This window comes from Balaenoptera physalus (assembly GCF_965194825.1).
Source record: "Balaenoptera physalus genome assembly, chromosome: 11".
NCBI classification, from domain to species: Eukaryota; Metazoa; Chordata; class Mammalia; order Artiodactyla; family Balaenopteridae; genus Balaenoptera; species Balaenoptera physalus.
Genome location: NC_138896.1, coordinates 21650484 through 21676728, shown reverse-complemented (window position 1 = coordinate 21676728; position 26245 = coordinate 21650484). Strand labels below are relative to the sequence as shown.

Below are 26245 nucleotides of genomic sequence, written 5' to 3'. Positions count from 1 at the left end.
CCGCTATTTTTCTTTCTCCCGAGTGCTTTTTGACTTGCTTTTTATCATGCCGGAAGTGGCTAAATCTGCTCCTGCTCCGAAAAAGGGATCCAAGAAGGCGGTTACTAAGGCGCAGAAGAAAGATGGTAAAAAACGAAAACGCAGCCGCAAAGAGAGTTATTCCATCTATGTGTACAAGGTGCTGAAGCAGGTCCACCCGGACACCGGTATTTCGTCTAAGGCCATGGGCATCATGAACTCGTTTGTCAACGACATTTTCGAGCGCATCGCGGGCGAGGCGTCGCGCCTGGCGCATTACAACAAGCGGTCGACCATCACGTCCAGGGAAATCCAGACGGCTGTGCGCCTGCTGCTGCCCGGGGAGCTGGCCAAGCACGCCGTGTCCGAGGGCACCAAGGCTGTCACCAAGTACACCAGCGCCAAGTAAACAGTGAGTGGGTTGCAAACAGTTTTAACGGCTCTTTTAAGAGCCACCATATGCTCAGAGAGAGAGCTGGTGCTGGTTCTGTGTCTGAGCTGGGCCTTCGTAGCTCATTACAGTATTTAGTGTGCGAAGTAGAGCAATTACTGAGCAGTTCTTTAGGACTTTCCTGTCACGGTAAGCTTGAGATACGCTAACTACAAAAACGCTAACTACAAAGATGATGTTACCTGACCCTGGCAAAACTCTGAAACTCTTTGTAACCCTGCCCTGGCCTTTTCATTGTCGTTTAGGTACTTCGTATGTTTAAAAGGGCTCAGGTACCAATTCTGATATCTATTAGGGTTACCATTTAGGGTTAAGTAACGAGGGAGGAGTTAATTTTTAAATTCGTAGTAAATCCAAAACGGCTCCGGGACAAAGAATTGGATTCCTGCGGGGGTGCAGAGATTGCGCGGGCAGTTTAAATTTGCCCGGGCGCCCGCTCTTTCCCTCCACGGCCTGATTGGTTGCCGGCATCCAGGAAGAGACAGGGGGTTTCGATGCGCGGGAGGAATCCACTTCCTGTTTCTCAGTCTAGCACACAGAAGCTCCTTAAATAAACGTTTTTGGGTAGTTCCTGCTTTTTTCATTTTTGTCTTTTTCTTAGTTCTTTTTCCCTTTCGAGAATGAGATTGATTTAAAAATCGAAATTTTCTTTGGAGAGAAAGGAACTTGGTGGATGTGATTTTCAGCTTGAGAAATACCAACGGTTTATTTCTAATGAGAATATTGTTTTCGTTTTGCGCTATATCCATATAATAGGAAACATTACAAGACTAAACATGACTATTTGGGGTCCGATGAAGGCGAGAACCTTGAGGGCGTTTATCTCAAACTTTTTTCTGAAAAAAATCCGTTTCTATTTTAAAGTTGCTTTGGTTGGTATTTTAAATGCTGTTTTAACATTGCCTGGAACCAGTGAAGAAAAACAAATTCCGCGTCGTTCAGGTTGTCATAAATGAGAACCAGGCACTCAACAAACAATGCTTCTCTAGATTACGGTTGTTTAAAATTACGTGTCTCTTTTAGGTCAAAAGCCATTATCTATAAAGTTTGGAAGCTTCCACTATGGCTGTTTTTTGATTTAGGTCGTGATTTTCAATGAATTTAATTTACGTAAATAAAGCACCTAATTTATCTAAAATGGATCTAAATTTAGCATAGTAATAATGTCTAAAAGCAATTAATATTTGTTAAATCCACTATCAAATGTACTCTTCCCCTTTGTTGACCCAAAGCCTACCCATGTTTCAACGCCCACTTTAGCCTTGCCTGCTCTCTGAAATTTCTTCCCTTTTTTGAGCTTTTTCTAACAGCTTGTCCAGAATTTGGAAACTGCTTCCATAGTGTCTCATATATCTATTTGAGTTGCTGCTAACTGGCTTGTTGTGCGTTTCCATATAGAGAATGTACACTCATTATGACATGAAAAATAAAGAAAGAAAGGAAGAAAGAAAAAAGTTCTTTTCTTTCACCATCTCTATCCAACACTAATGGTAACCGAGTCCTGTAAATAAACAGAACATAAATGATTTTTGTTTCTTGTTGTGTCATGTGTCACGTGAACCTCCCGTCTTCTCCATTAATCCAAATAATTATTTGATAATTTCCAAGCTAAATACTTTTTTGGTTGTTTCTTTGTCTTTTAGTATATAGCAATCAGAATAAAATCTGTGGAAGAAGGAGAGGGATTGGAATAGAAGGTGAGTCATCCTTTATCCCCAGATGAAAATTCATAAAGACTAAATTTTTTAAAACTACAAAGTTGAAAAGGTCCCAGCCAATTCTCCTGTTACGCAGAAAATGAAACTGCCTAAGAGATAAATAAACCAGGTAAATAAATCAAATTTTCATCTTTTGGGTTGTTTGCACCTTGATGGAATCCCCTTATTAGTAAGGGGAGGATTTACTCCTTTGCTTGAAAAACCAAATGCTATCAGTTTATCTCATTGGTAATCAGCTTCAGAAGAACTGGTTCAAGGCTAAACTAACACAGTATGTCATTTGAAAAAATGTACGTTGTGATGTATCTTATCACAAAATAAATAGACATTTGTTGCTCACAATACTTAGAACTAATTGCCAGGTCTTCCCCAGAGGTCACAAATCAGAATGATGCCTTGACTATTGCCTTAGATGAACCAGCTGGTTGTAAAGGACTTTTTTTCAAGGTACATTAAATGATTATATTTCCTTTTCTACTGTACACATATTTTTTTTTAAACTAATCTACAATGGTTATTGAAATCAAGGCACCCATTCCCTCAGAAGTTAATAGAGACACACTGACAGAGTCTGTCAAAAGATTAGTGGCCCTATATGTAGATACCATGCAGATATCTGTTCTTCAATTATAACCTTATCTTTGCTATGTTAGAGTTAATTTCATTATAATATAAATTTCCGTTAATTTTATTTTCAATTGTTGATGATATATGGAAAATACTCAATTAGTAATAACTACATTTACAAACTATCCATTGATTTCAATAAATTTTGTCCTGGATGAGGCAGGGATTTGTCTCCGACGAGGTAGACACTTACTCTAGATTTGGATGTGCTTCGCTTTCTCTTATGTTGTTGCTAGCAAGACTATCTGTGAACCTCTTGAATACTTTATACCTCATATCTCACAACATTTTTTTAACCGATCTCAATACATTATAGAGAAAAAGTAAGGCGATGTACAAATGGCAATGAGACTTACTGCAATCTTTTTTTTTTTTTTAACATCTTTATTGGAGTATAATTGCTTTACAATGGTGTGTTAGCTTCTGCTTTATGACAAAGTAAATCAGTTATACATATACATATGTCCCCATATCTCTTCTCTCTTGCATCTCCCTCCCTCCCACCCTCCCTATCCCACCCCTCTAGGTGGTCACAAAGCACCGAGCTGATCTCCCTGCGCTATGCCACTGCTTCTCACTAGCTATCTATTTTACGTTTGGTAGTGTATATATGTCCATGCCACTCTCTCACTTTGTCCCAGCTTACCCTTCCCCCTCCCTGTATCCTCAAGTCCATTCTCTAGTAGGTCTGCATCTTTATTCCCATCTTGCCCCTAGGTTCTTCATGACCATTTTTTTTTTTTTTTTAGATTCCATACATATGTGTTAGCATACGGTATTTGTTTTTCTCTTTCTGACTTACTTCACTCTGTATGACAGTCTCTAGGTCCATCCACCTCACTACAAATAACTCAGTTTCATTCCTTTTTATGGCTGAGTAATATTCCATTGTATATAGGTGCCACATCTTCTTTATCCATTCATCTGTTGATGGACACTTCAGTTGCTTCCATGTCCTGGCTATTGTAAATAGAGCTGCAATGAACATTGTGGTACATGACTCTTTTTGAATTATGGTTTTCTCAGGGTATATGTCCAGTAGTGGGATTGCTGGGTCGTATGGTAGTTCTATTTTTAGATTTTTAAGGAACGTCCATACTGTTCTCCATAGTGGCTGTATCAATTTACATTCCAACCAACAGTGCAAGAGGGTTCCCTTTTCTCCACACCCTTTCCAGCATTTATTGTTTCTAGATTTTTTGATGATGGCCATTCTGACTGGTGTGAGATGATATCTCATTGTAGTTTTGATTTGCATTTCTCTAATGATTAATGATGTTGAACATTCTTTCATGTGTCTGTTGGCAATCTGTATATCTTCTTTGGAGAAATGTTTATTTAGGTCTTCTGCCCATTTTTGGATTGGGTTTTTTTTTTTTTTTAATGTTGAGCTGCATGAGCTGCTTGTAAATTTTGGAGATTAATCCTTTGTCAGTTGCTTCATTTGCAAATATTTTCTCCCATTCTGAAGGTTGTCTTTTCTTCTTGTTTATGGTTTCCTTTGCTGTGCAAAAGCTTTTAAGTTTCATTAGGTCCCATTTGTTGATTTTTGTTTTTATTTCCATTTCTCTAGGAGGTGGGTCAAAAAGGATCTTGCTGTGATTTATGTCATAGAGTGTTCTGCCTATGTTTTCCTCTAAGAGTTTGATGGTGTCTGGCCTTACATTTAGGTCTTTAATCCATTTTGAGTTTATTTTTGTGTGTGGTGTTAGGGAGTGTTCTAATTTCATTCTTTTACATGTAGCTGTCCAGTTTTCCCAGCACCACTTATTGAAGAGGCTGTCTTTTCTCCACTGTATATTCTTGCCTCCTTTATCAAAGATAAGGTGACCGTATGTGCGTGGGTTTATCTCTGGGCTTTCTATCCTGTTCCATTGATCTATATTTCTGTTTCTGTGCCAGTACCATACTCTCTTGATTACTGTAGCTTTGTAGTATAGTCTGAAGTCAGGGAGCCTGATTCCTCCAGCTCCCGTTTTTCTTTCTCAAGATTGCTTTGGCTATTCGGGGTCTTTTGTGTTTCCATACAAATTGTGAATTTTTTTGTTCTAGTTCTGTGAAAAATGCCAGTGGTAGTTTGATAGGGACTGCATTGAATCTGTAGATTGCTTTGGGTAGTAGAGTCATTTTCACAATGTTGATTCTTCCAATCCAAGAACATGGTATATCTCTCCATCTATTTGTATCATCTTTAATTTCTTTCATCAGTGTCTTATAATTTTCTGCATACAGGTCTTTTGTCTCCTTAGGTAGGTTTATTCCTAGATATTTTATTCTTTTTGCTGCAGTGGTAAATGGGAATGTTTTCCTAATTTCACTTTCAGATTTTTCATCATTAGTGTATAGGAATGCAAGAGATTTCTGTGCATTAATTTTGTATCCTGCTACTTTACCAAATTCATTGATGAGCTCAAGTAGTTTTCTGGTAGCATCTTTAGGATTCTCTATGTATAGTATCATGTCATCTGCCAACAGTGACAGCTTTACTTCTTTTCCAGTTTGGATTCCTTTTATTTTTTTTTCTTCTCTGATTGCTGTTGGTAAAACTTCCAAAACTATGTTGAATAATAGTGGTGAGAGTGGGCAACCTTGTCTTGTTCCTGATCTGAGTGGAAATGGTTTCAGTTTTTCACCATTGAGGACGATGTTGGCTGTGGGTTTGTCATATATGGCCTTTATTATGTTGAGGAAAGTTCCCTCTATGCCTACTTTCTGGAGCGTTTGTATCATAAATGGGTGTTGAATTTTGTCGAAAGCTTTCTCTGCATCTATTGAGATGATCATATGGTTTTTATTCTTCAATTTGTTAATATGGTGTATCACGTTGATTGATTTGCACATATTGAAGAATCCTTGCATGCCTGGGATAAACTCCACTTGATCATAGTGTATGATCCTTTTAATGTGCTGTTGGATTCTGTTTGCTAGTATTTTGTTGAGGATTTTTTCATCTATTTTCATCAGTGATATTGGCCTGTAATTTTCTTTCTTTGTGACATCTTTTTCTGGTTTTGGTATCAGAGTGATGGTGGCCTCGTAGAATGAGTTTGGGAGTGTCCCTCCCTCTGCTATATTTTGGAAGAGTTTGAGAAGGATAGGTGTTAGCTCTTCTCTAAATGTTTGATAGAATTCGCCTGTGAAGCCATCTGGTCCTGGGCTTTTGTTGGAAGATTTTTAATCACAGTTTCAATTTCAGTGCCTGTGATTGGTCTGTTCATATTTTCTATTTCTTCCTGGTTCAATCTCGGCAGGTTGTGCATTTCTAAGAATTTGTCCATTTCTTCCAGGTTGTCCGTTTTACTGGCGTAGAGTTGCTTGTAGTAATCTCTCATGATCCTTTGTATTTCTGCAGTGACAGTTGTTACTTCTCCTTTTTCATTTCTAATTCTATTGATTTGAATCTTCTCCCTTTTTTTCTTGATAAGTCTGGGTAATGGTTTATCAATTTTGTTTATCTTCTCAAAGAACCAGCTTTTAGTTTTATTGATCTTTGCTATCATTTCCTTCATTTCGTTTTCATTTATTTCTAATCCGATCTTTATGATTTCTTTCCTTCTGCTAACTTTGGGGTTTTTTGTTCTTCTTTCTCTAATTGCTTTAGGTGTAAGGTTAGGTTGTTTATTTGAGATGTTTCTTGTTTCTTAAGGTAGGATTGTATTGCTATAAACTTCCTTCTTAGAAATGCTTTTGCTGCATCCCATAGGTTTTGGGTCATCGTGTTTTCATTGTCATTTGTTTCTAGGTATTTTTTGGTTTCCTCTTTGATTTCTTCAGTGATCTCTTGGTTATTAAGTAGTGCGTTGTTTAGCCTCCATGTGTTTGTATTTCTTACAGATTTTTTCCTGTAATTGATATCTAGTCTCATAGCGTTGTGGTCCGAAAAGATACTTGATACGATTTCAATTTTCTTAAATTTACCAAGGCTTGATTTGTGACCCAAAGTATGGTCTATCCTGGAGAATGTTCCATGAGCACTTGAGAAGAATGTGTATTGTGTTGTTTTTGGTTGGAATGTCCTATAAATATCAATTAAGTCCATCTTGTTTAATGTATCATTTAAAGTTTGTGTTTCCTTATTTATTTTCGTTTTGGATGATCTGTCCACTGGTGAAAGTGGGGTGTTAAAGTCCCCTACTATGATTGTGTTACTGTCGATTTCCCCTTTTATGGCTGTTAGTATTTGCCTTACGTATTGAGGTGCTCCTATGTTGGGTGCATAAATATTTACAATTGTTATATCTTCTTCTTGGATTGATCCCTTGATCATTATGTAGTGTCCTTCTTTGTCTCTTGTAATAGTCTTTGTTTTAAAGTCTATTTTGTCTGATATGAGAATTGCTACTCCAGCTTTCTTTTGATTTCCATTTCCATGGAATATCTTTTTCCATCCCCTCACTTTCCATCTGTATGTGTCCCTAGGTGTGAAGTGGGTCTCTTGTAGACAGCATATATACGGGTCTTGTTTTTGTGTCCATTCAGCCAATCTATGTCTTTTGGTGGGAGCATTTAATCCATTTACATTTAAGGTAATTATCGATATGTATGTTCCTATTTTATTGCAGTCTTAATGTGTACCACATCCTTCGTTGATAAAGAAGCAGCCTTATCAATTATTGGGAGACTCAAAGTGGCACCTAGCAGTCTGGCACATTACTGGAGTCCTGTTCAACTGGATACTGTATGTGTGCTGAATAGTGACAAAGAATTGGCGTAATTTCTCCCCTTGTCAAAACACATTTGTTAAAGAACTAAGAGGTAGAAATGGAGTGGTACCACTGCTATTACACTTACTTAATTACCAACTTGAAAAAGTTTCACTTTCCATCCTTGCATCTCTGCTGTGTTTATTTTACTTTATTTTTTTAGAAGTTTTAGTATCCAAAGGAGGACTGACAAAATCAGGTAATTTCAGTCAAAATCCTAGCTTTGGAATTTGGAAGTTAATTCTAACATTTATTTGAGGATCAAAAGGGTAAAAAAAAAATCCAAGAAACTCCTGATGAGGTAGAATATGATTCAGTGTTAAAAAAAGAGTCATATAGCTATAATACTGGGTGGTATTGCACAGAGATGGACACATTTACCAGCTGAATTAGATAGAAAGGCAAAGATCATATCTAATATTTTGTTGAATCTTTAGAAGTGAAAGTGGTGAGGTAAAGTGAGGAAAAGATAAGCTGTTCAAAAATTTATCAGGACGATTGGTTACCCACAGGGGAAAAAAGACCCTTAAATGTAACAGGAAAACCATTAAGCCTTTTTAGAAGGTAAGCTAAGAAAATATCTCACAGTACCAAAGGATTTCTTAAACAAGAAACAAAAGTACTAACCGTGAAGATAAGAGTGTTATGCTACACTTCATTAGAGGAGGCATTTTCTTTTTAAACTATTTTGCAGCGTCAAGACTTCTATGTTCTTTCTTAATTTGGGAAGGACAGAATATTAGTGAATATCAATTTTAAATGAGGAAAGAGTTGAAAAGTCTATTTCTACTAAAATCTGACCTTGACCTCACTCGAGGTCAGATTTTAGTAGGTTCAAACCTTTCTTTTCTTTTTCATTCTAGTTTCTAATTCAGAATAATTAAAGTGTTAAGATGTCTTTTCTTATTTTGTCTATAGAGAAAACAAGTCTTTTTTTATCATATAAGAAACTAAGTTTTTCAGAATAAAAGAATTTCAATTATAACCTTAAAGATGTTAAGTAAAAAAAAACAAAATGGTGCTGATGAACCTAGTGGCAGGGCAGGAATAAAGACGTAGACATAGAGAATGGACTTGAGGACACAGTGGGGAGGGGGAAGTTGGGGTGAAGTGAGAGTAGCATTGACATAACAAATGTAAAATAGTTGACTCGTGGAAAGTGGCAGCATAGCACAGGGAGATCAGCTCGGTGCTTTGCGAAGACCTAGAGGGGTGGGATAGCGAGGGTGGCAGGGAGGCTCAAGAGGGAGGGGATATGGGGATATATGTATGCATATGGCTGATTCACTTTGTTGTACAACAGAAACTAACACAGTACTGTGAAGCAATTATACTCCAATAAAGATCTATTAAAAAATGTTAAGTAAAAAACGCTTTTGACTTAAATTTGAATGGAAAACATCAGTATGATTTTTTTTTTTTTTTCTTTTAAGAAAACCCTTATTTCCCCCATCACTTTTCAGAGAAAAGGTCTGCAAGCAGTGACCACCCATGGACAATGAGAATTCCCATCACCCAGATTATAGTTTCTCAACTCCTTTTCCAAAGAGCAAACTCAGATTTGGTTAAACATCATGAATTAAAATAGATTTAAGAGACACAGTAACCAAATGCCATTTGTAGATCTAATGGAATACCATTCAGACAAGATCATTGTAAAAAAATATTTGAGGCCATTGAGGATTTTTTTTTAGTACTAGATATTGGATGATGTTACAAATCATTTACAATTTTTCTTAGGTGAGAAAATCTTGTATTTTGTTTAACTCTGTATCCGTTAGGATGTTTGTGAAAATATTCATGATTGAAAAAAACATGTTTATGATTTCTTTACATTGCTACCCTCCCCCACAATGTATGCCTGGATAATGAAACAAAGCAGATGTTGGTAATTGTTGAAGCTTGTCTGATGGACACCTGGAGGTACGTTTTCGTGTACTTTTGGGTATACTTCAAGACCTCCATAATCCTTTCCCCGCCTCCCTCCCCCTTACCCTCCTCCCCAAAAAAAGGTTTCAAGAAAGCTGGCCCAATTAACGAACATAATTCTCTTTCAGTCAACAAGGGGTGACAATGAGAGGAATCAAGTGCTGGGAAAGAGAAATTCTGGCGACTGAACTAAGGGAACAAGAAGGCCATTTGCACAAGGGAGGAGCTCATAGCAGCAGCCGTCCCCTCCTCCCATCTCACAGGCTCGACAATCAAGAAACGCTATCGCCATCTTGTGGCCCTTTAAGAAAATGTAGCTAATATTGTTTTGTGGTTTCTACTAGGCAGTCCATTGCTAGGGTTTAATAATTGCATATATAAATAATACAATAAACAATCCTATTTCAAACACAGCCCTCATCTGCCCAGTTCCCCCATCAATAACAAAGAACCACATTTATTAGTTTCCTGTGTACCCATCTGGAATTTCTTTATACAAACACAAATATGTAAGGGTGAATTCTGTTATGTCCCCATTAACATAAATGGCCAATGGCTATATTCCTTTCACGGTTCTGTGCCTTGCTTTTCTCATTATCTAGCTTGGAACTCTTTCCTATTAGTAAGTAGAGTGGCTGAAACTTCTCAGCAGGTGCACCTGAGCCAGTGATCCTAGGAGGGTAACCTGAGGCCAAACCTTTTCCTACACTGGCTGCATCTTCCCTGAAAATAAGCCTGATGCTTATTTGAGAGGAATCCTGGGACTCTTCGATGAGCTGCCCAGGGGCTGAACCTGGTCCGGAAAGCTCTGGGGTGGCTGAATTCCTGTTCCCTTCCTGAGATGGGACTTCCATGCTTTGTAATAAGGGGCATTGAGGTCCTAATGCAAGTATTTGTCTTGTCAGTGAGGCCGCCTTTGACTGTCATCTTTAATAATTAAGCCGCCCCATGCAAATTTCCTATTTCTATTACTATATTTTTCTGCATAATGCGTATCAAGATCTGGCATGCTATATACTTATTCTTTTGCTTATAATCTTCACCATACTGCCCTCTTCACCAGAATGTAAGTCCCTTGAGAAATGTATTTTTCTGTTTTGGTCTACTTTGATCACTACTGTATCCCCAAGCTTCTAGAACGGTGCTTGGCACAAGGTGTATCTGGATAAAGTAATATTCCTAGGCTCCACTGCTGTTATGGGAAACCCTCAAAGAATTTTCTTTACTTCCTTGGGTGTAAAGGAAGTGAAGAAATCCTTCCTTGGGATTCAACAGATCAAAGTCAAATTGTTTTCACTTCCTGCCATTCTCTGAGTGCTCCTTCTGGTGACTCCCAGTTTTCTCTCCCCTGCAAAAACCTTTGGTTTTGTTAAAACTCAGATTGCTGCTTCTTCCTAAATATTTTTCATTAATGGTTATTGGTACATACATTATTTTATTTTTATATGCCAAATAAGGCAAGTGACACATTGTGTCACATCAAGATAGTCTGCCCTCTCAGAATTTCAAACTTAGCGCCATTCTGTCAGGAAAGACATGCAGCCTGGTTGGTTTCAGGGGTTGTGGCTAACAGGAAATGACAAATCTCCCTCCCCTCAAAGTACTGTTTTCTGAATTAACATTTCTCCCAGTAGAGAAACACTGGTATCTAAGGACTTCTCCACATGGGCCAAGGCTTCCATTTCACCCCTGCAGTTAGAGGGACCCAGCACTAGAGGGCAGTGCTGTCGATGCCATTCGCTGCTCATCCAGCGGGAGGACCCTGTGGACATGTGAGTGGAGACAGTTGTGTTCGCATTTGGCTAGTCTTTTTTCTTCACCTGAACTCCCTTGCCTTCCGAAATTTCAATCACTCTTTCACTGCCCATAGTCTCCTCTCTGGCCGTAGTAGATGGAGTATTCTATCTAGTCCAACCAATGAAGGGACGAATTACTGCCAAACTTGTCTCCAGCCTAAACGCCTTTAAATCTGCACTTCCAACCAAGTGGCCTGAGATCCTCTTCAAAATACCATCAAAAGGACCTCATAGCAATAATCGCCACTATCTGTCCAGTGCTGTGTACCACAGAAATATAAAACTCTAATTACTCACATTGCTTTATTTAATCTAATTTAATTTATTCATGAACATATATCATTATCCCCATTTTAGATGTGAAGCTGAGGCTCAGGGGAAAATAAATTCTTCAGGTCACATGGCTGATAAGTGGCAAAGCCAGTACTGGAAAGCAAATTTTTTTGATTCTAAAATGTGTGTTCTTTCTTCCATCTCAGCTCATGTTCTCTCCATGTTCCTTCTCCATGTGTCCTTGCAAGTTCTCTTAACACATATTTACAGATTTGAGGATTTCTTCACCAGTTAAAGAGATAGCCCCACCTCCGAGGGCTTGCCACATCTTGTAGATTATTCCTGCACATTCTTTTTCTTTTCACTCATTCCTTCAGCCATTCGTGGTACATAGTACTGTAGAGGAAATGCTGTGTCACATATAGGCCACCTCTTACTTCAGAGGCTGATGGAAGGAACATGGCCCAGCATCTGGGGCCCTTCTATGTTTGAATAGCTTCTGGTTTCTTCACCTCTAGTCACACCATCTTGTAATCTTTCTGACACAGCTAAAGAAGTGTACTTCAAAACTCAGTTTGAAATGTAACTCCTCTGCTCAAAGTTCTTCAAAAGATCTTCCATCCCCTTAATCTGAATTTCAAACCATTACTCAACATTATGTGCAACTTTCGAGCTTACTAAAAATTCATTTCTATCCTGAATGAATGTTTTATACCCAATTAAACAAGTTCTTCTTTCCTCAGAGAGAAGTTCCCATTTCCATGCTTGTGGCCTCTACGCTCTTTTCTTGCTTCAGTTTTATTCTTTAATGCCCATTCTTGATTCCTTTGATCTGATACATTGTTTTTCTCTAAACTCCCCACAGCTTTTTATTTATACTTGTTTGGTGTTTTTACTTTCCCACCATATATTTTTTTGGGGGTGTGTGTGGCTTCTTTTCTGAACATCTCCATCTCCCCAAGAGCAGTAACTATCACACTGTAACCTAGCACATTTTCAACACCTAGCTTGTAAACTTCAGTATTTGTTGATTTGTCCTGGAGAGTGGAAAGACCTGTGTTTGTTTGTTTTTTTTAGAACAACTTTTTATAGCTGTCAAGATAGGAAATGAAAAACAGACAATTTGTATCTTTCCTTTTCCACAATTGACAGCTTCCTTTGTTCAGGCCTTGACAGTGTTTTGTACCAAGGAGCTTTGTCTTGGTATGTTTCCTGCTCCAAACAATATGTGACTTAATGACAAATTCTAAAATTCTACTGGCATGCTCTTAAAAGTTGTCCATATGATGCATATCAAATAAATTAATTTTAATACAATATAGGGATTGTTGTTTGTTGTGCATTCTACTGGTAAGCAAGAGGTGTTGGATTCAAATCTGTACAGGATTTTGTTTTTGCATTGTCTAGTACTGCCTGATACTCATTTCTTTCCACAAAACTGTTGCCCTGGATTGTCTCATTTGTTTTATTTAGGGGAGAGAGACAGAGAGAGAAAGAGAGGGAGAGAAAGGGAGGAGAAGAGAGAGAGAACAGGAAAGAGAAAGAAAGAGTCATCTAAACTGGAAAGGAAGTCCACCCCTGAAACTTTCCAGTTTTTCCCCATAGAACCCTTTTCACTCTAACTGGCGACTTGGAGATGGTTTTTGGGAGGCAAGTCTGCCATCTCCCCAGGTTGCCTGCTTCCTAAATAAAGCATCTTTCTTTTTCCATCAACACTTGTCTCTCGAACATTGACTTTTGAGCAATGAGCAGCCAAATATGAGTTCTCTTCCGGCTCCAGCCAGTAACATTCTGGCTGGTCTAAGAATTAAATGGACATGAGACAGCTTAACAAGAGAAAAATCAAACAAAACTTTAGTAACATGTATATGTGGGAGAGACCCAGGAAAACTGAGTAACTTGACAAAATGATCAAAATCCTCATCTTAAATACCATTTTCAGCTAAAGACAAAAGAGGATGTTGGGGTAGTGGTTTGGCATGTCAATGGGGAGGGAGACAATTCACATGGAGGTGGGAAAACATATGCTTGGTAAACAAATGTTCCCTGGGCTAGGCAGAGACAATGGGAAATGGAGTGAGGTCTGATCTCTATGCCCTGCCAAGTTTCCCCTGCCACAACTTGCCCAGATTTTTTGTAGATACCTCTGGTGATAGCTCTAGTCTGGAACAAGCCTTTTATCTAAATTCTTTTAGGCAATTAAGGAGGAGGTAACAAGGAAAACTCCCCAAGTCTTGTTTCTTAAAAATAATCAGCCTAAATGAATCCTCATGCCAAAGGGATGCACTTGGGTTGGCAAATTTGGCTCCCCTACAACATGTTTACCTTGTATATACATGGGAGATACCCAGGAAAACTGAGTACAACTCCCTGAAATGCCCCGAGCCACTACATTAAGTGCCATCTTCAGCTAAAGACAAAAGAAAGATGGTGGTGACTGGGGACATCAGTTACAGGAGGAAAAACACAGTGAGCAAGGGTAATGTTCTTATGCACATTTAAGTCGGGTACTTTCTCCATTGATAAGAGTTTCTCTTCCTGGTAGGGATTCACCCTTACAAGTGGAGACTTCCCTTATAAATGTAAAGTTCCCTTATAAAAGGGTAAAGTCTACTGTTTTTTAGTGCATCTCCTGTGTCTGTTTTCTTCTCAAAAATAATCAGCTCAAAATAATCCTTATGCCAAAGAGGCGTATTTTGGGGTGGCGTATTCTGCTGCCCTTCAATTGGCTAGGGAAGAATCTGCTTCCAAGCCCCCTCAGGTTGTTGGCAGAATTTATTTCCTTGCAGCTTTAGGACTGAAGGCACAGGCTTCTTGCTGGTTGTTAGCTGGAAGTATCTTTCAGTTTTCAGGGGCTACCTGCACTTCCTAGAGGTGCCTGAAGCTCCTTGCCAAGTGGGCTTTCCCTCCTTGACCATTTACACCATGAAGCCAGCAAGGATACTCTCTAGAGTGAATCAGCTAGCAAGAATGAGTCTTATATAGCTCAGTATAATCACAGGAATGATCCAATCATCTTTGCCATATTCTATTAGTTAAAGTAAGTCCCAGGTCCATCTCACACTCAAGGGGAGGACATAGACAAAAGCCCAAACACCTGGATGTGGGGCTCATGGGAGGGGTCTGTCCACCACACACATAAAATGGATAAATCTCAGAATAATTAGGCTGAATGAAAGGAGTCAATCAAAGTAAAGTACATACTGAACTATATTTATACAAAACTTTAGAAAAAGTGAGCTAATCTATAGTGACAAAATGCAGATCAGTTATCCTGTGGGGATGGGGGACAGAGGGGGCAGGAGAAAAGAATTACAAAGGGGGACAATGAGATTTTAGGGCCGATAGATAAGTTCACTATCTTGATTGGGATCATGGTTTCATGTGTATACATATGTCAAAATTCATTAAAATGTACTCTTTAAATATATGCAGTTCATCATATGCCAATTATACTTTAATAAAGCTGTTTTTTAAAAATAAAAGCAAAAATTCAATTCTTTGGTCAACTTAAAATATAATAGGAAAAGGAAAATTTGCAATATACTTTCTTAAAATTAGTTATGAAAAGCCTACAAGTAAGGAACAAGAACTCTAGTTCACAAGTGGAAATGCATTAGAGCCTGCGAAGTACTTCCAGGAAAATTTGTCTGGTGTCCACTTGGTGGCTTATGAGAGTCCCACCCTATGTATAGTCAAGGATGTCACTTCCTAGCAGGCTAAGAACATTAAATATGTGTACCTCAGGGAAAGAGGACACCCTTTCTTTCAGTTTGGGGTACTTTAGTGGCAATGTGGTAGAGTGAAGAACATGTATGTAGCATCTACTACCAAAAAGAACAAATATTAATCTCAGAATGGGATAAAATATTGCTTTATTGTTTCCTATTGATTCAACCTTCAATTCATTTAAAGTTGGGCTCAGATAGGTCCTACAAGTCACTCTTCCCAGACTTTCCGACCATCTCCCCTACCAAATCCTGGGACACTGTGTTCCTCTGAATCTCTCTAAACCATGCATCTCCTTACCATGTGGCCCTTACATGGGGCATCTTCATTTTCAAGTCCTCAGGGGTACGGTCTGGGAATGTCCAACCCAATCAGTCTTCAGCAACAGGTTCTTGGTTCCATCCTTAAGCCGCATCCTGCCTGTGGCCTCTTGGAAAGAGGTTTGTGTGGTTGTCACTTGAAACCAACTTACCGCTGAATTTCTTAATTTTTAAAAAACTCGTGTACTCATCTCTTCAGTGCTATACATTTCTTCGATTTTGGTCAGTAGATTTGTTCTTGAGAATCTAAGTAATTGAAATTCTACCTTGGTGTGTTTGTCCTGTTGAATATCTTTTTGATGAATTTATTTTACTGCTCATTGGAGTAATGACTTCTAAAATGAGGGACTAGAGAGACCAGACTCCAGTTTCTACCAGCTTCATCTGTCTTTCACTTTCTTCTCCTCCTCCACCTACATGAAGGAACTTTATCAAATGACAGTAGCCAATCAACTATCAATGGGAACCATCATTGGGAAAATCCACACATATAACAGTTGGGAGTAGGGAAGGGAGGGCAGGCTTCTCCTAGGTGGATTCAAAGTTGAGATCTCGGCAGATGGTCTTCCTTTCTCCTTAACAAAAGGTCAAGCCGACGAAGGTGGGATTCGAACCCACGCGTGCAGAGCACAATGGATTAGCAGTCCATCGCCTTAACCACTCGGCCACCTCGTCCACGTGTACTCTACCCTTGGCGTGCTTTATTTCAGAGTTTATATTCGGGAACCCGCTGACTCTCCCGTAGGGAAAGACGCTTAGGAGACGGCTTAGACACGTCTGGGAGACGTGGAGGTGGCTAGCTTCCACACGAATGGACAAAGAACTGGGATGGAAAAGCTGCGACGGGGACAAAAAACGGGCTTAGCTTTCACAGGAGTCATAAAATTGGTGGAGACGTGGTAGAAACACATCTGCCTGGGCTTTCACTCCCCTTTCTCGGGCTGCCTGGTCCCCGGCAGGAGGCGCCTCAGCGTCAAGTCCTGGCAGGCGGTGGGCGTGACGCGGCCAACCTGGGCTGAACCAGTTTGCTGTCACCGTTCCTCGTCAGGGGAGCCTGGGCCCGCGGGCCGAGAGCGCGGCCGGGTGTCCGCAGGGGCAGAGCTTCCCAGAGCCGGTTCCACTGGAGTCGCTGTCAGGGGAGCTGGCGAATGTGGACTCCTAATTCGTGGTTAACGAGACAGTCTGGAAAATAAGACGACGGATCTGAATAGGGCTCAATTTCTATTGCGTGTTATTGCCGCTTCTACAATACTTTCGGGTGAAATTGCATAGAGAAGAATCTTTAACTTCGTGGGGCTCTCCTCCCGGGTCATCCGCATCTGAGGAACCATGAATTCTGTTTTCCTTCCAAATTCCTGTGTGTTTCTTGAGTGGCTTTCTAGGGGAAATGTTTCCCAACTTTCATTCTATATTCCAAGGGATGCGGTGCTAAAAATGTTGAGACTCACTTCTAGTGAGGAAATGATTCTGGGAAAGGGTGAAAAAAGCTATTTTAGCTGCTTTTTTTTTTTTTTTTTTGGTTTTTGATTGGTTTGTTTCATGGAATGAATAAAATGCACATGAATGAACACGAGTAGGGACTAATTCTGACTAATCATAATGAATCATAAATGTCTGACAAAAGAAGGTAATATCGAAGGTGAGTCTTGAAGAGCAAATTTTCTAGAGGTGCAAAAAATGAGGGTGTCCAGACTGAGGAAAGCACGTGATCAAAGGTGAGTAGTATCTAGAAAACTGTTGGAAATCACTGTGGCTGGAGCATTGAAGTACGTGAGTGGCTGATCAGGAAGCATCAATAAATCTGAGAATGGAAGGTGGTCATGAAGATTTTTCTTTTGAAGCCCAAGCAAATCAACCACAACAGGATGAACAACAGGAAACATGGGGGAAATCCTGTAGGAACGGATCCCTGCGGCATTTTCACACTCTAAATGTGGGGACACTACCTTAGGTTGCTCTAACATCTTCTTGAGTGAAGACCACCCTTTGCTTGTTCCAAAAAATTAATCTCTCTTCTTAACCTGGACAAGTCCTTATATTTTAGTGTTTGTTGCATTGTCCTGCCTGGATCTTCAACCTCAATTTAACCCACTTCCCTCCACCTTGTTTTCTATGCTTAGTCCAATTTATGATTTTGTATCAAGAAGAATCTATTTCCCGTCTCTTCCGACAGGTCATTTTCCCTCACAGGGTGCTCTTGACCTTTTTCATTTTAACCTGGATAAATGTTTTTATCCATACCTGGTTGTCAGTTTAAAGCTTATTTTTTTTAATTAAAAATTTAAAACCAAAGTTAACCACACATGTTTAAAAATATCAAGTAATTCAGAAATATGTGTATGTAAAAAAGTGTTCCTCCCCCTCTTTGGTAGAGGCAAAGATTTTCAGCCATTTGGCTTTTTGTTTGTGTTGTTGTTTCTGTTTTTACCAACATGTCTCCAAATATCATGCTATGGCGGAGATGGCTAGTTGCCATCAATATTTGTGCTTTCCTTCCAAGAAATGGAAATTTAGCAGAGTTCATAGCCACCCATGAGAAGATTACAATGCACAGCTTTCCTTGATGTATGGTCATGTGGCCAATTCCTAAACTAGGGCATTAGAGAGAAAGTGGATGTAAAACTTCCAGGTTATGTCCAGAAGAGGAAAGAAATACCATTCACTTCTCTCTTCTTACTGTATCTGCTTGCTGGAAAAGGCAACATCATAGGAATGAAGGTGTCATGAAATATAAAGAGATTGGACCCAGCAACCCATAGAAAGGAGGGATCCATGAGATAGAAGACTGGAACCAACACCCTGGAGCCAAAGTATCACCCTGCTCTTGATTATAGCTTCAAACTATTACATGAGAAATCAGTAAACTTCTGCTTCCTTCAAGCTACAGTTCATTGGGGTCTTTGTTACAAAGACAAAACTGTATTCTAATTAATACTGATGCTTTTATTTCTACTTTTTGATTTTTTAAGTTTAGTATTTTCTATTGATTACCCCTTATACAAAAAGAAGATTCACTTCTCTTTCCTCACCTTAAACACCACCATATACAGATACTCTTCCTATCAAATTTTCTTCCAAATATAATTATATCATAATGTGTATTGAATTAGTATCACTGTTCATATATTATGACTGGCAAATATCATTCACTGATCTCTCATGATATTTTGTTTCCTGAACATTAGATTTTTTTCTCAAATTACCACAAATAACCATAAGTTTTTGCCAAAAGAAATTGGGTATTTTCTATACTTGCTATACGGTTTTCATCCTGAGGTCTTCCTTCACCATCATCTGCATACTTTCTTCCCCTGGAGACCCCATTTCCCAAGTAAGTAGCTTCCTGAGAAAGAGTTTATTGGAGATAAGACTTTGGAATATTTGGGTATTGGAGAATATCTTTCAAGTTTCTCTAACACTTGATTGAATACTTGGTTGGGTATGGAATGCTAGGCTGGGGAATATTTTCTTTCAGGATTTTGAAAGAGTTCTCCATTTTCTTCCAGCTTCCAGTATTGCTTTTGAGAATTACAAAGTCATTCTAATTACTATGCTTCATTTGTAATGAGTTTTTCTCTCTTTCAGGATGATTTCTTTGTCCTAAATTCTCTGAAATGTCTGAAAGATATGCCTTTGTATGTTTGTATTTTCATTCACTGTTCTGGGACCTCCATTACATCATTAAATTTGGAAAATCATGTATTTCAGTTTGAGAAATTAGCTTGAATTATTTGTTTCTAATTTTCTCACTTATGTGTTCTCTATATTCTCACTTTACCTTTTTTCTGGAATTTCTTATTCTTGGATTTTAAACCTCCAGGATGTCTCCTCTACTTAAAAAAAAAAAATATTATTCTGTCCTAGTTACATTCTGTTTATACTTTTTAAATAGACTCTATTTTTTTAGGTAGTTTTAGGTTTACAGAAAAATTAATTCAAAAGTACAGAGTTCACACATACCTCCTCCCATGCCCCACAGCTTCTCCTATTATTTACATCTTATATTATTTTGGCACATTTGTTACAACTGATGAAGCAATATTAATATATTATTATTAACATGATTCATGTTAGGGTTTACTCTTCCCTTTAGACAATCTATGGGTTTTGACAAATGTATAATGACATGTGTCCATCATTACTGCATCATACAGAATAGTTACGCTGCCCTGTGCTCCACGTCTTCATCCCTACAGCCCCCATACCCCTGAGAACTCCTGATATTTTGTCTCTATAGTTTTACTTTTTCCAGAATGTCGTATAGTTGGAATCATACAATATGCAACCTTTTCAAATTGGCTTCTTTCACTTAGTAATATGCTTTTAAGTTTCCTTCATGTCCTTTTGTGGCTTGATAGCTTATTTCTTCTTATTACTGAATAATAGTCCATTGTACGGATGTACCACAGTTTGTTTATCCATTCATTTATTGAAGGACATTTTGGTTGTTTCCAAGTATTGACAATTATGAATAAAGCTGCTATAAACATTCATGTGCAGGTTTTTTTTGTGGACATAAGTTTTCAACTTATTTGGGTATATAACCAAGGAGCATGACTGCTGGAGTGTGCCTTTATATTTTTACTCCACATTCTGGAGGATGTCTTTTACATTTTATTCCAATTACTCCATTACGTTTTTCGTACCTACTCTCACAATTTCAACTTTAAGAGACATCTGTACTTAAGAGTTACCCAGCATTCTCTTAAAAAAACAAGAATAGATATAATAACTTTCCTGAATGCTTTCTCCTCTCTGCATTATATTTTCCTCTATTTTTTTAGTTCACTTTTATCTCTGTCTTTCATATTAGACATTAACTTTAGATGTCTAGTGATCTTTGGTTGCTGATCTATAGATATAATTAGGCCCTACAAATAACTGAAAATGAGATTATGAGGCCAATTTATTGATTGTGGGCTATATGATAAAGTGATCTGCCTGTGCCATTTACTATCAGACAATATATTTAACTCATCCTGCTTGGGATAGTAAAATCCCTTGAAGAAGGATCATTCATTCAATCTGCTTAGATGGCATAAAACTGACTTCTTGAATTCTGAGAAAATTCTTAAAGGACAGGAGTTGGAGGAAATTCTTTTTGAATCTCAAGCTTAATGAATGACACCATCTACTCCAAATTATAGTTAAATTACAAATAAATTATAAATTTATATTCGTATATACAAAGAGACAATATATACACACCACTTCTGAATAAGGACCTGTATCTTCATACTTAATGGGTTCCCAAAGCTGATCAAGGAAAGATTAAACAGAACAAGGAAAGGTAAAAGGATCCATACTATTTCAGAACACCAAGATGAGCAGGGCCAGGTCAGCCTCTGTGGTGTCATGAAGCAAGGAAGAAACTGCGGTGGTGTGTGTATATGTGTGTGTCCACTTTCAGTTTTGGCCACATAACCACACGGTTATTCTGAGGAAATAATTTAGCTAGCATGAGTAAAGTAACTGGATTAATACCTTCCGCTCCATCTATTTTTCGTCTTCCAAATTTACATACTAATCAATTCACCTGAGCGTTTTCAACAATTCCAAAGTGAGAGCTTTTCCTGGGGCCAAGGATAAGGGTACTGGTAAGTTTCCACGTTTGGGGTGGGGAAGACCTTGAACTTCCAGTATTAGCGATTGCTCCTCGTGGTTTTTCTCTCCGGGGGGAAAAACTCTGGCCCGCAATATTCCCCGGAATCTACAGGTAGCCTCTGGTGCTATGTGCTTCTGTGGGAATTCTACACTTCTTCATAGGACGCATGATAATTGTAAACATTTAGTTACTTGTGATATTAAATTCCATTGAAACAAAACCTTCCTTTTTTTTTTTTTTAATTCCTGGTCCTCCATCGCATTCCTGGCATCCAGTAGAGGCTGACACGCAGTATTCACTGAATATCGATTCGTTGAGTGAATAAGTGAATGAACTTTGACCAGGGAATGCAGGTCCATGGCGCAACGCAGGAAAAGAAAGAGGCAGATTACAGTGGGATTAAATGTAAACGGTTGATTACAGTGGGAGCCGTGGCAGCAGCAGCTGGGGTGACTTTTACTTTAGTCAGTGCGGTAGCAGTAAATGCTGCGAATCCGAAAATGATCACTCAAGTTGGACGTAGCAGTGGAAATGAAAATTCACGTCTCTACGAGAGGAAGGAAGGTACGGGTTGACCATAATTCACGCTTCCCCGCCCTACTCAGTCAAGTACGCACACGCACGTACGTATGCACGTACACACGTACGCGCAGACTAGATGCCCAAGGCCTTCCTTCTTGACTTTTTTGGGAAGGGATCCACAGGAGAGCTGGAACTGGGCCGGCGCCAGCAAACTCGCATCAACACTCCTGATACCTCCCAGTCAAGGAGATCTGGAATTAAGCACCCAGCTTCTCCGAAGGCAATCCTGCTGCCAATGTAATGAAAGCCCATCTTTCTGGCAATAATACTAGAGAAAATACTTTTTCTGATTCCTTATTCCAATTGGTCGAAAAGCAGGCGGGCTCGTCCGGGATTTGAACCCGGGACCTCTCGCACCCGAAGCGAGAATCATACCCCTAGACCAACGAGCCACCTCTGAAAATAAAAAAATTAAGCATCCCCATACTTAATATAAAGAGAATTAGAATCATTTTTTTTCCCACACTTTGAGTCAGAAGGATGAGCCCCAATTTTCCTATTTAATCAATATAACTGTATTTAAATTGCAACTAATATACATTTTGGGGCCTTATGATGACCTCTTAGCTTAGGCTCAAGTTACTAAATTTTTCATCCTTCCTCCGGTCAGTTGTGTAATAACCACTCCTAAGTGAATTCCCTCAGTAGACTGATCTGTGATTTAATTGACATGATTACATGATAAAGGTTACATTAGGGCAGTACTCTATTTTTCATCCTTATTTTTTTAATTGAAATATAGTTGCGTACAATATTATGTTAGTTTCTGGTTTGATCCATATTTTTATCTAAAGAGGTACATATTCCAAATTTCATCAAGTATTGATACTTCGTGGTGTGACAAATAATTTGAGTGACATTCATGTTAGTTTTCTATACTTTACTTTCATAGCGGAAATTGTCTGACATTTTCTTTGACAAGTCCCCTAAAAACTTGCTTTTTCATAAGTAAGCATTTTTGTCAAGATATTATTTCAATATGTGGTCCCCTAAAACAGGATTGTACCCCAAGTACAGGTCATTATTATTGCATCTGTTTTATGACTTTGAAATCTCTATATTCTGCTAGGACTAAGAACAGAATCCTTCAAAGATTTAACACTTTAGAAAACAGCTTGCAAAGACCTTCTCTTCAGCGCAAGCAGTTGTCTTCAAATTCTTTATAGATTGGCATCCCTGCTTGCTGAGTTTCCCATAAGACTTCTCTGAAAAATGGCAATGCTGGCAGATTAATGCTTAGTTTGGCTCCCTCTTGTATATCTCTTTAGCTTTAGAAGAAGGTTTTGGCTTTTCAGAAAGGATTAAGAGAGAGGAATCTGAAGTGCCAGCTCCTTTGAAAGATGGTTCTTTTTCCCTGTTTATGTCACATCCTTATGACACCTCATAATCATAGCTAAAACCTCATAGCTAACTCCTGTTCGTTCATCATAAACCAGCCATTATGAATGTTTGTTTCCCCCCAGATTCATATGTTGAAATCCTAACCCCTAATGTGATGGTATTAGGAGGTGGGGCCTTTGGGAGGTAATTAGGTTTAAATGAAGTCATGAAGGTGGAGCTTTCATGGTGGGATTAGTGCCCTTATAAAAAGAGACCATAGCCCCCTCTCTTTCCCACACCTACAAAGAAGAAATCATGTGAGCAACAGCAAGATGATGCCTACAAGCTAGGAAGTGGACTTCACCAAACACTGAATCAACTGGACCTTGATCTTGGACTTCCCAGCCTCCAGAACTGTGGTAAATAAATTTCTATTGTTTAAACCATCCAGTCTCCAGTATTTTGTTATAGCAGCCTGAGCAGACTAAGACACCAGCTTAGACTTCCCTTGCCTAATAAGCCCTCACTAAATTCATTGAACTGTGATGCTGTTGCTTCTCGCTTTTCTTCCTCCACTTCTAAGCTACACGGGTAACTTACTCTCCACCTAGTATCTAAATTACCAGGCTCTGTATCTGCAAAATAATATTAAATAAACAGTTTAAAAATAAACAATCAAAATGAGGCATGGAGTTATGGTTGTAAAAGTACATGTTAATGACAGAGATGAAGTTAGGGGCCAATTAGGAGAGGGATTTGAGGAGATTCTTTTTCTTTATGAATCTAAAAAGTCGATGACTTGGAGAACTCAAGTCAATCTATGTTGAGTGGCACATTTATTGGGGACCTCAGCGTCTCCTCAGATAAATAGGTGGGTTTGAACTTCAAGGCTCCCATTAATGTTATTGGCTCCAATAAGACACACGTGCCATCTTTCAAGAGACAGTAAAATCTGACAAATTTACACTTAGCCTTTCACTGCTTCTGATTAAATAGTTGTTACTTGACAGACACACCACTCTAAGACACCCAGAGCAGTTTTTGGATTGAGAATTTTTTTCTTTGCTATTCACAAGAGGATGAAAAATGGACTGGGCAGGTGTTACTTTTATATCTACTCTGGTTGCTGGGAGGGGTGAGAGGTTACATAAATTTCTAAAAAACCTTTGCAAGGCATTTACAGCCAGCATTTAAGGATCAACTAAAGGCAATCTGCAAACACGCTATACTCCTCCTGGAGTTCTTTGGCAGAGCCTTTCTACATGAGGACCAGCATAACCCAGAAGAGATATCTGGCCATGAGGCCTAGTGATGTTTAAATCTCTGCCGATGTAGCTTCACTAGTGAGATTATTTTTCAAGCCTATAATTAAGGAACATGGGTTCAGTAGCAAGAAGGAGAATTTCCAGAAGTTTTAAACATTTAATCATGGTACATATAAAGCCCAACTTATCTTCTGATTCTGACCTAAAATCTTCATTTATCATCATCTATATATCTCTATCTATCTATCTCACTAGTAAGCATTTTTCTGATTTGAGACTTTCAAAATGGGTTAGACTCAGATACTATCCCGAAGTACATAATGGATCAGCTCCCTCATGGACTAAAAAAAAACCCAGATGTTTCTGGGTGGCAGCTGGGAAATATCAGCTGTTTTTGCCCTGGGTCCTGGCAGCTTCCTCTTCCATAAGTGACAAAAGAGCTCAGAGTCTTCTCTCTTACAGCCTGCCCCTCACCAGCCCTGCCTCCAATGGCCTCTCTTCCAAAGCCAAAGGCTGTCCCAATCCACGGTTGTCAGGTATACTCACCTTGGTGCAGCACTGGGCGGTGTTCTGGCAGAGCAGCACCAGCCAGGCCCTGTTTATAGTTCCCAAAGTCCCAGTACTCATGCCTAACTCTCACTGTTGTCAAGATGTCAACATCATCAGTTTTGCGTTCACAAGGGGTAAAGAGCTTCTTCTGCACAATGTTGATCCCTGGGGCACATCTCTCTCCTCTCCCTAATGCTCCATAATTTGCTGAGCCCAGAAACATTTCAAAGCCAGTTACAGTCAGTGGACAGTAATGAGTAGGAGGCACAGTGAGTGTGAGTAGTTACCACTGCACAGCTCCCTGAGAGATTCAGGTTTCCTGGACTTTATTACAGCCTCTTGCCATGCCCTCCACTCACCACCAAAGCTCAGGAACAATTTGGAAGAAACATCTGAGAATCAGAAGTGGCCATTTAAAAAAAAATGTATAACTATCCTCTTCACTGATAATGAAAAGTCATTCAGTGTTAGAAGAAGGATACTGGATACCCATGATAGGTAGTAACTAGAAGACAGCAAAAGAGGAAACTTCTGGAGTGCTGGTTTCTTGATCTGGGTGCTGGATATATGCATATAAATCAGTTCACACAACCAATTGAGATGTTCACTTATGATTTATGTACTTCCTTGTATGTTTATTTCTATTAAAAATTTACTGCCATTATATAGAAACCCTCTCTGGTCACAATAATGCTCTTTTATCTTAACTATTTTGCCTTGTATTAATATGGGTTCTCCAACATTCTTATTGTTTGGTGTTAGCCAAGGCACCTTGGGCTTCCCTGGTGGTGCAGTGGTCGAGAATCCGCCTACCAATGCAGGGAAAACGGGTTCGAACCCTGGTCTGGGAAGATCCCACAGGCAGCGGAGCGGCTGGGCCTGTGAGCCATAATTACTAAGCCTGCGCGTCTGGAGCCTGTGCTCCGCAACAAGAGCGATAGTAAGAGGCCCGCGCACCGCGATGAAGAGTGGCCCCCACTTGCCACAACTAGAGAGAGCCCTCGCACAGAAACGAAGACCCAATACAGCCATAAGTAAATAAATGAAAATTAAAAAAATAAAAAAGATATCTTATTCCATAATTTTATTGTCAACCTAATCTCTCATTATGTGTTGGATAGGTCTCTTGAAAATGGAAAATATCAGCACTTAATATCTAGTTTTATATAATATAATATAATATGATATGATATAATATAATATTCACAGGCAGAAAAGAATAATGGTTTGATCTATGGCCTCTAGAATTACTTTTCCTGAGTTTGATGCCACTAATTGCTAGCTCTGAGACCTTGGGAAAATTACTTTGTGCTTTCTCACCAGTAAATTGATGATAGTGAAATTAAAATTTTAATATATA

General features: G+C 39.0%; 1 protein-coding gene across 5 annotated transcripts; it reads left to right on the top strand.

Moving 5' to 3' along the window:
- Positions 1–46: 46 nt before the first annotated feature.
- LOC309638532 (histone H2B type 1-J-like) lies at positions 47–25957 on the top strand (the record flags this gene model as incomplete). 5 transcript variants are annotated; one of them, XR_014251186.1, is made up of 4 exons in its annotated part: positions 47–430; positions 2113–2166; positions 9400–9440; positions 9575–25957. XR_014251186.1 is itself a non-coding variant. In XM_082414610.1 (2 exons), 2 exons carry the CDS (start codon positions 47–49, stop codon positions 2117–2119), a joined length of 384 nt encoding a protein of 127 aa, XP_082270736.1. In that variant the 3' UTR covers positions 2120–25957. The 5 variants fall into 5 exon arrangements, 2 of the variants coding, with proteins under 2 accessions (XP_082270736.1, XP_082270737.1); XR_014251185.1 differs by lacking the exon at positions 9400–9440; XR_014251187.1 differs by having other exon boundaries at positions 9397–25957.
- Positions 25958–26245: the final 288 nt, after the last annotated feature.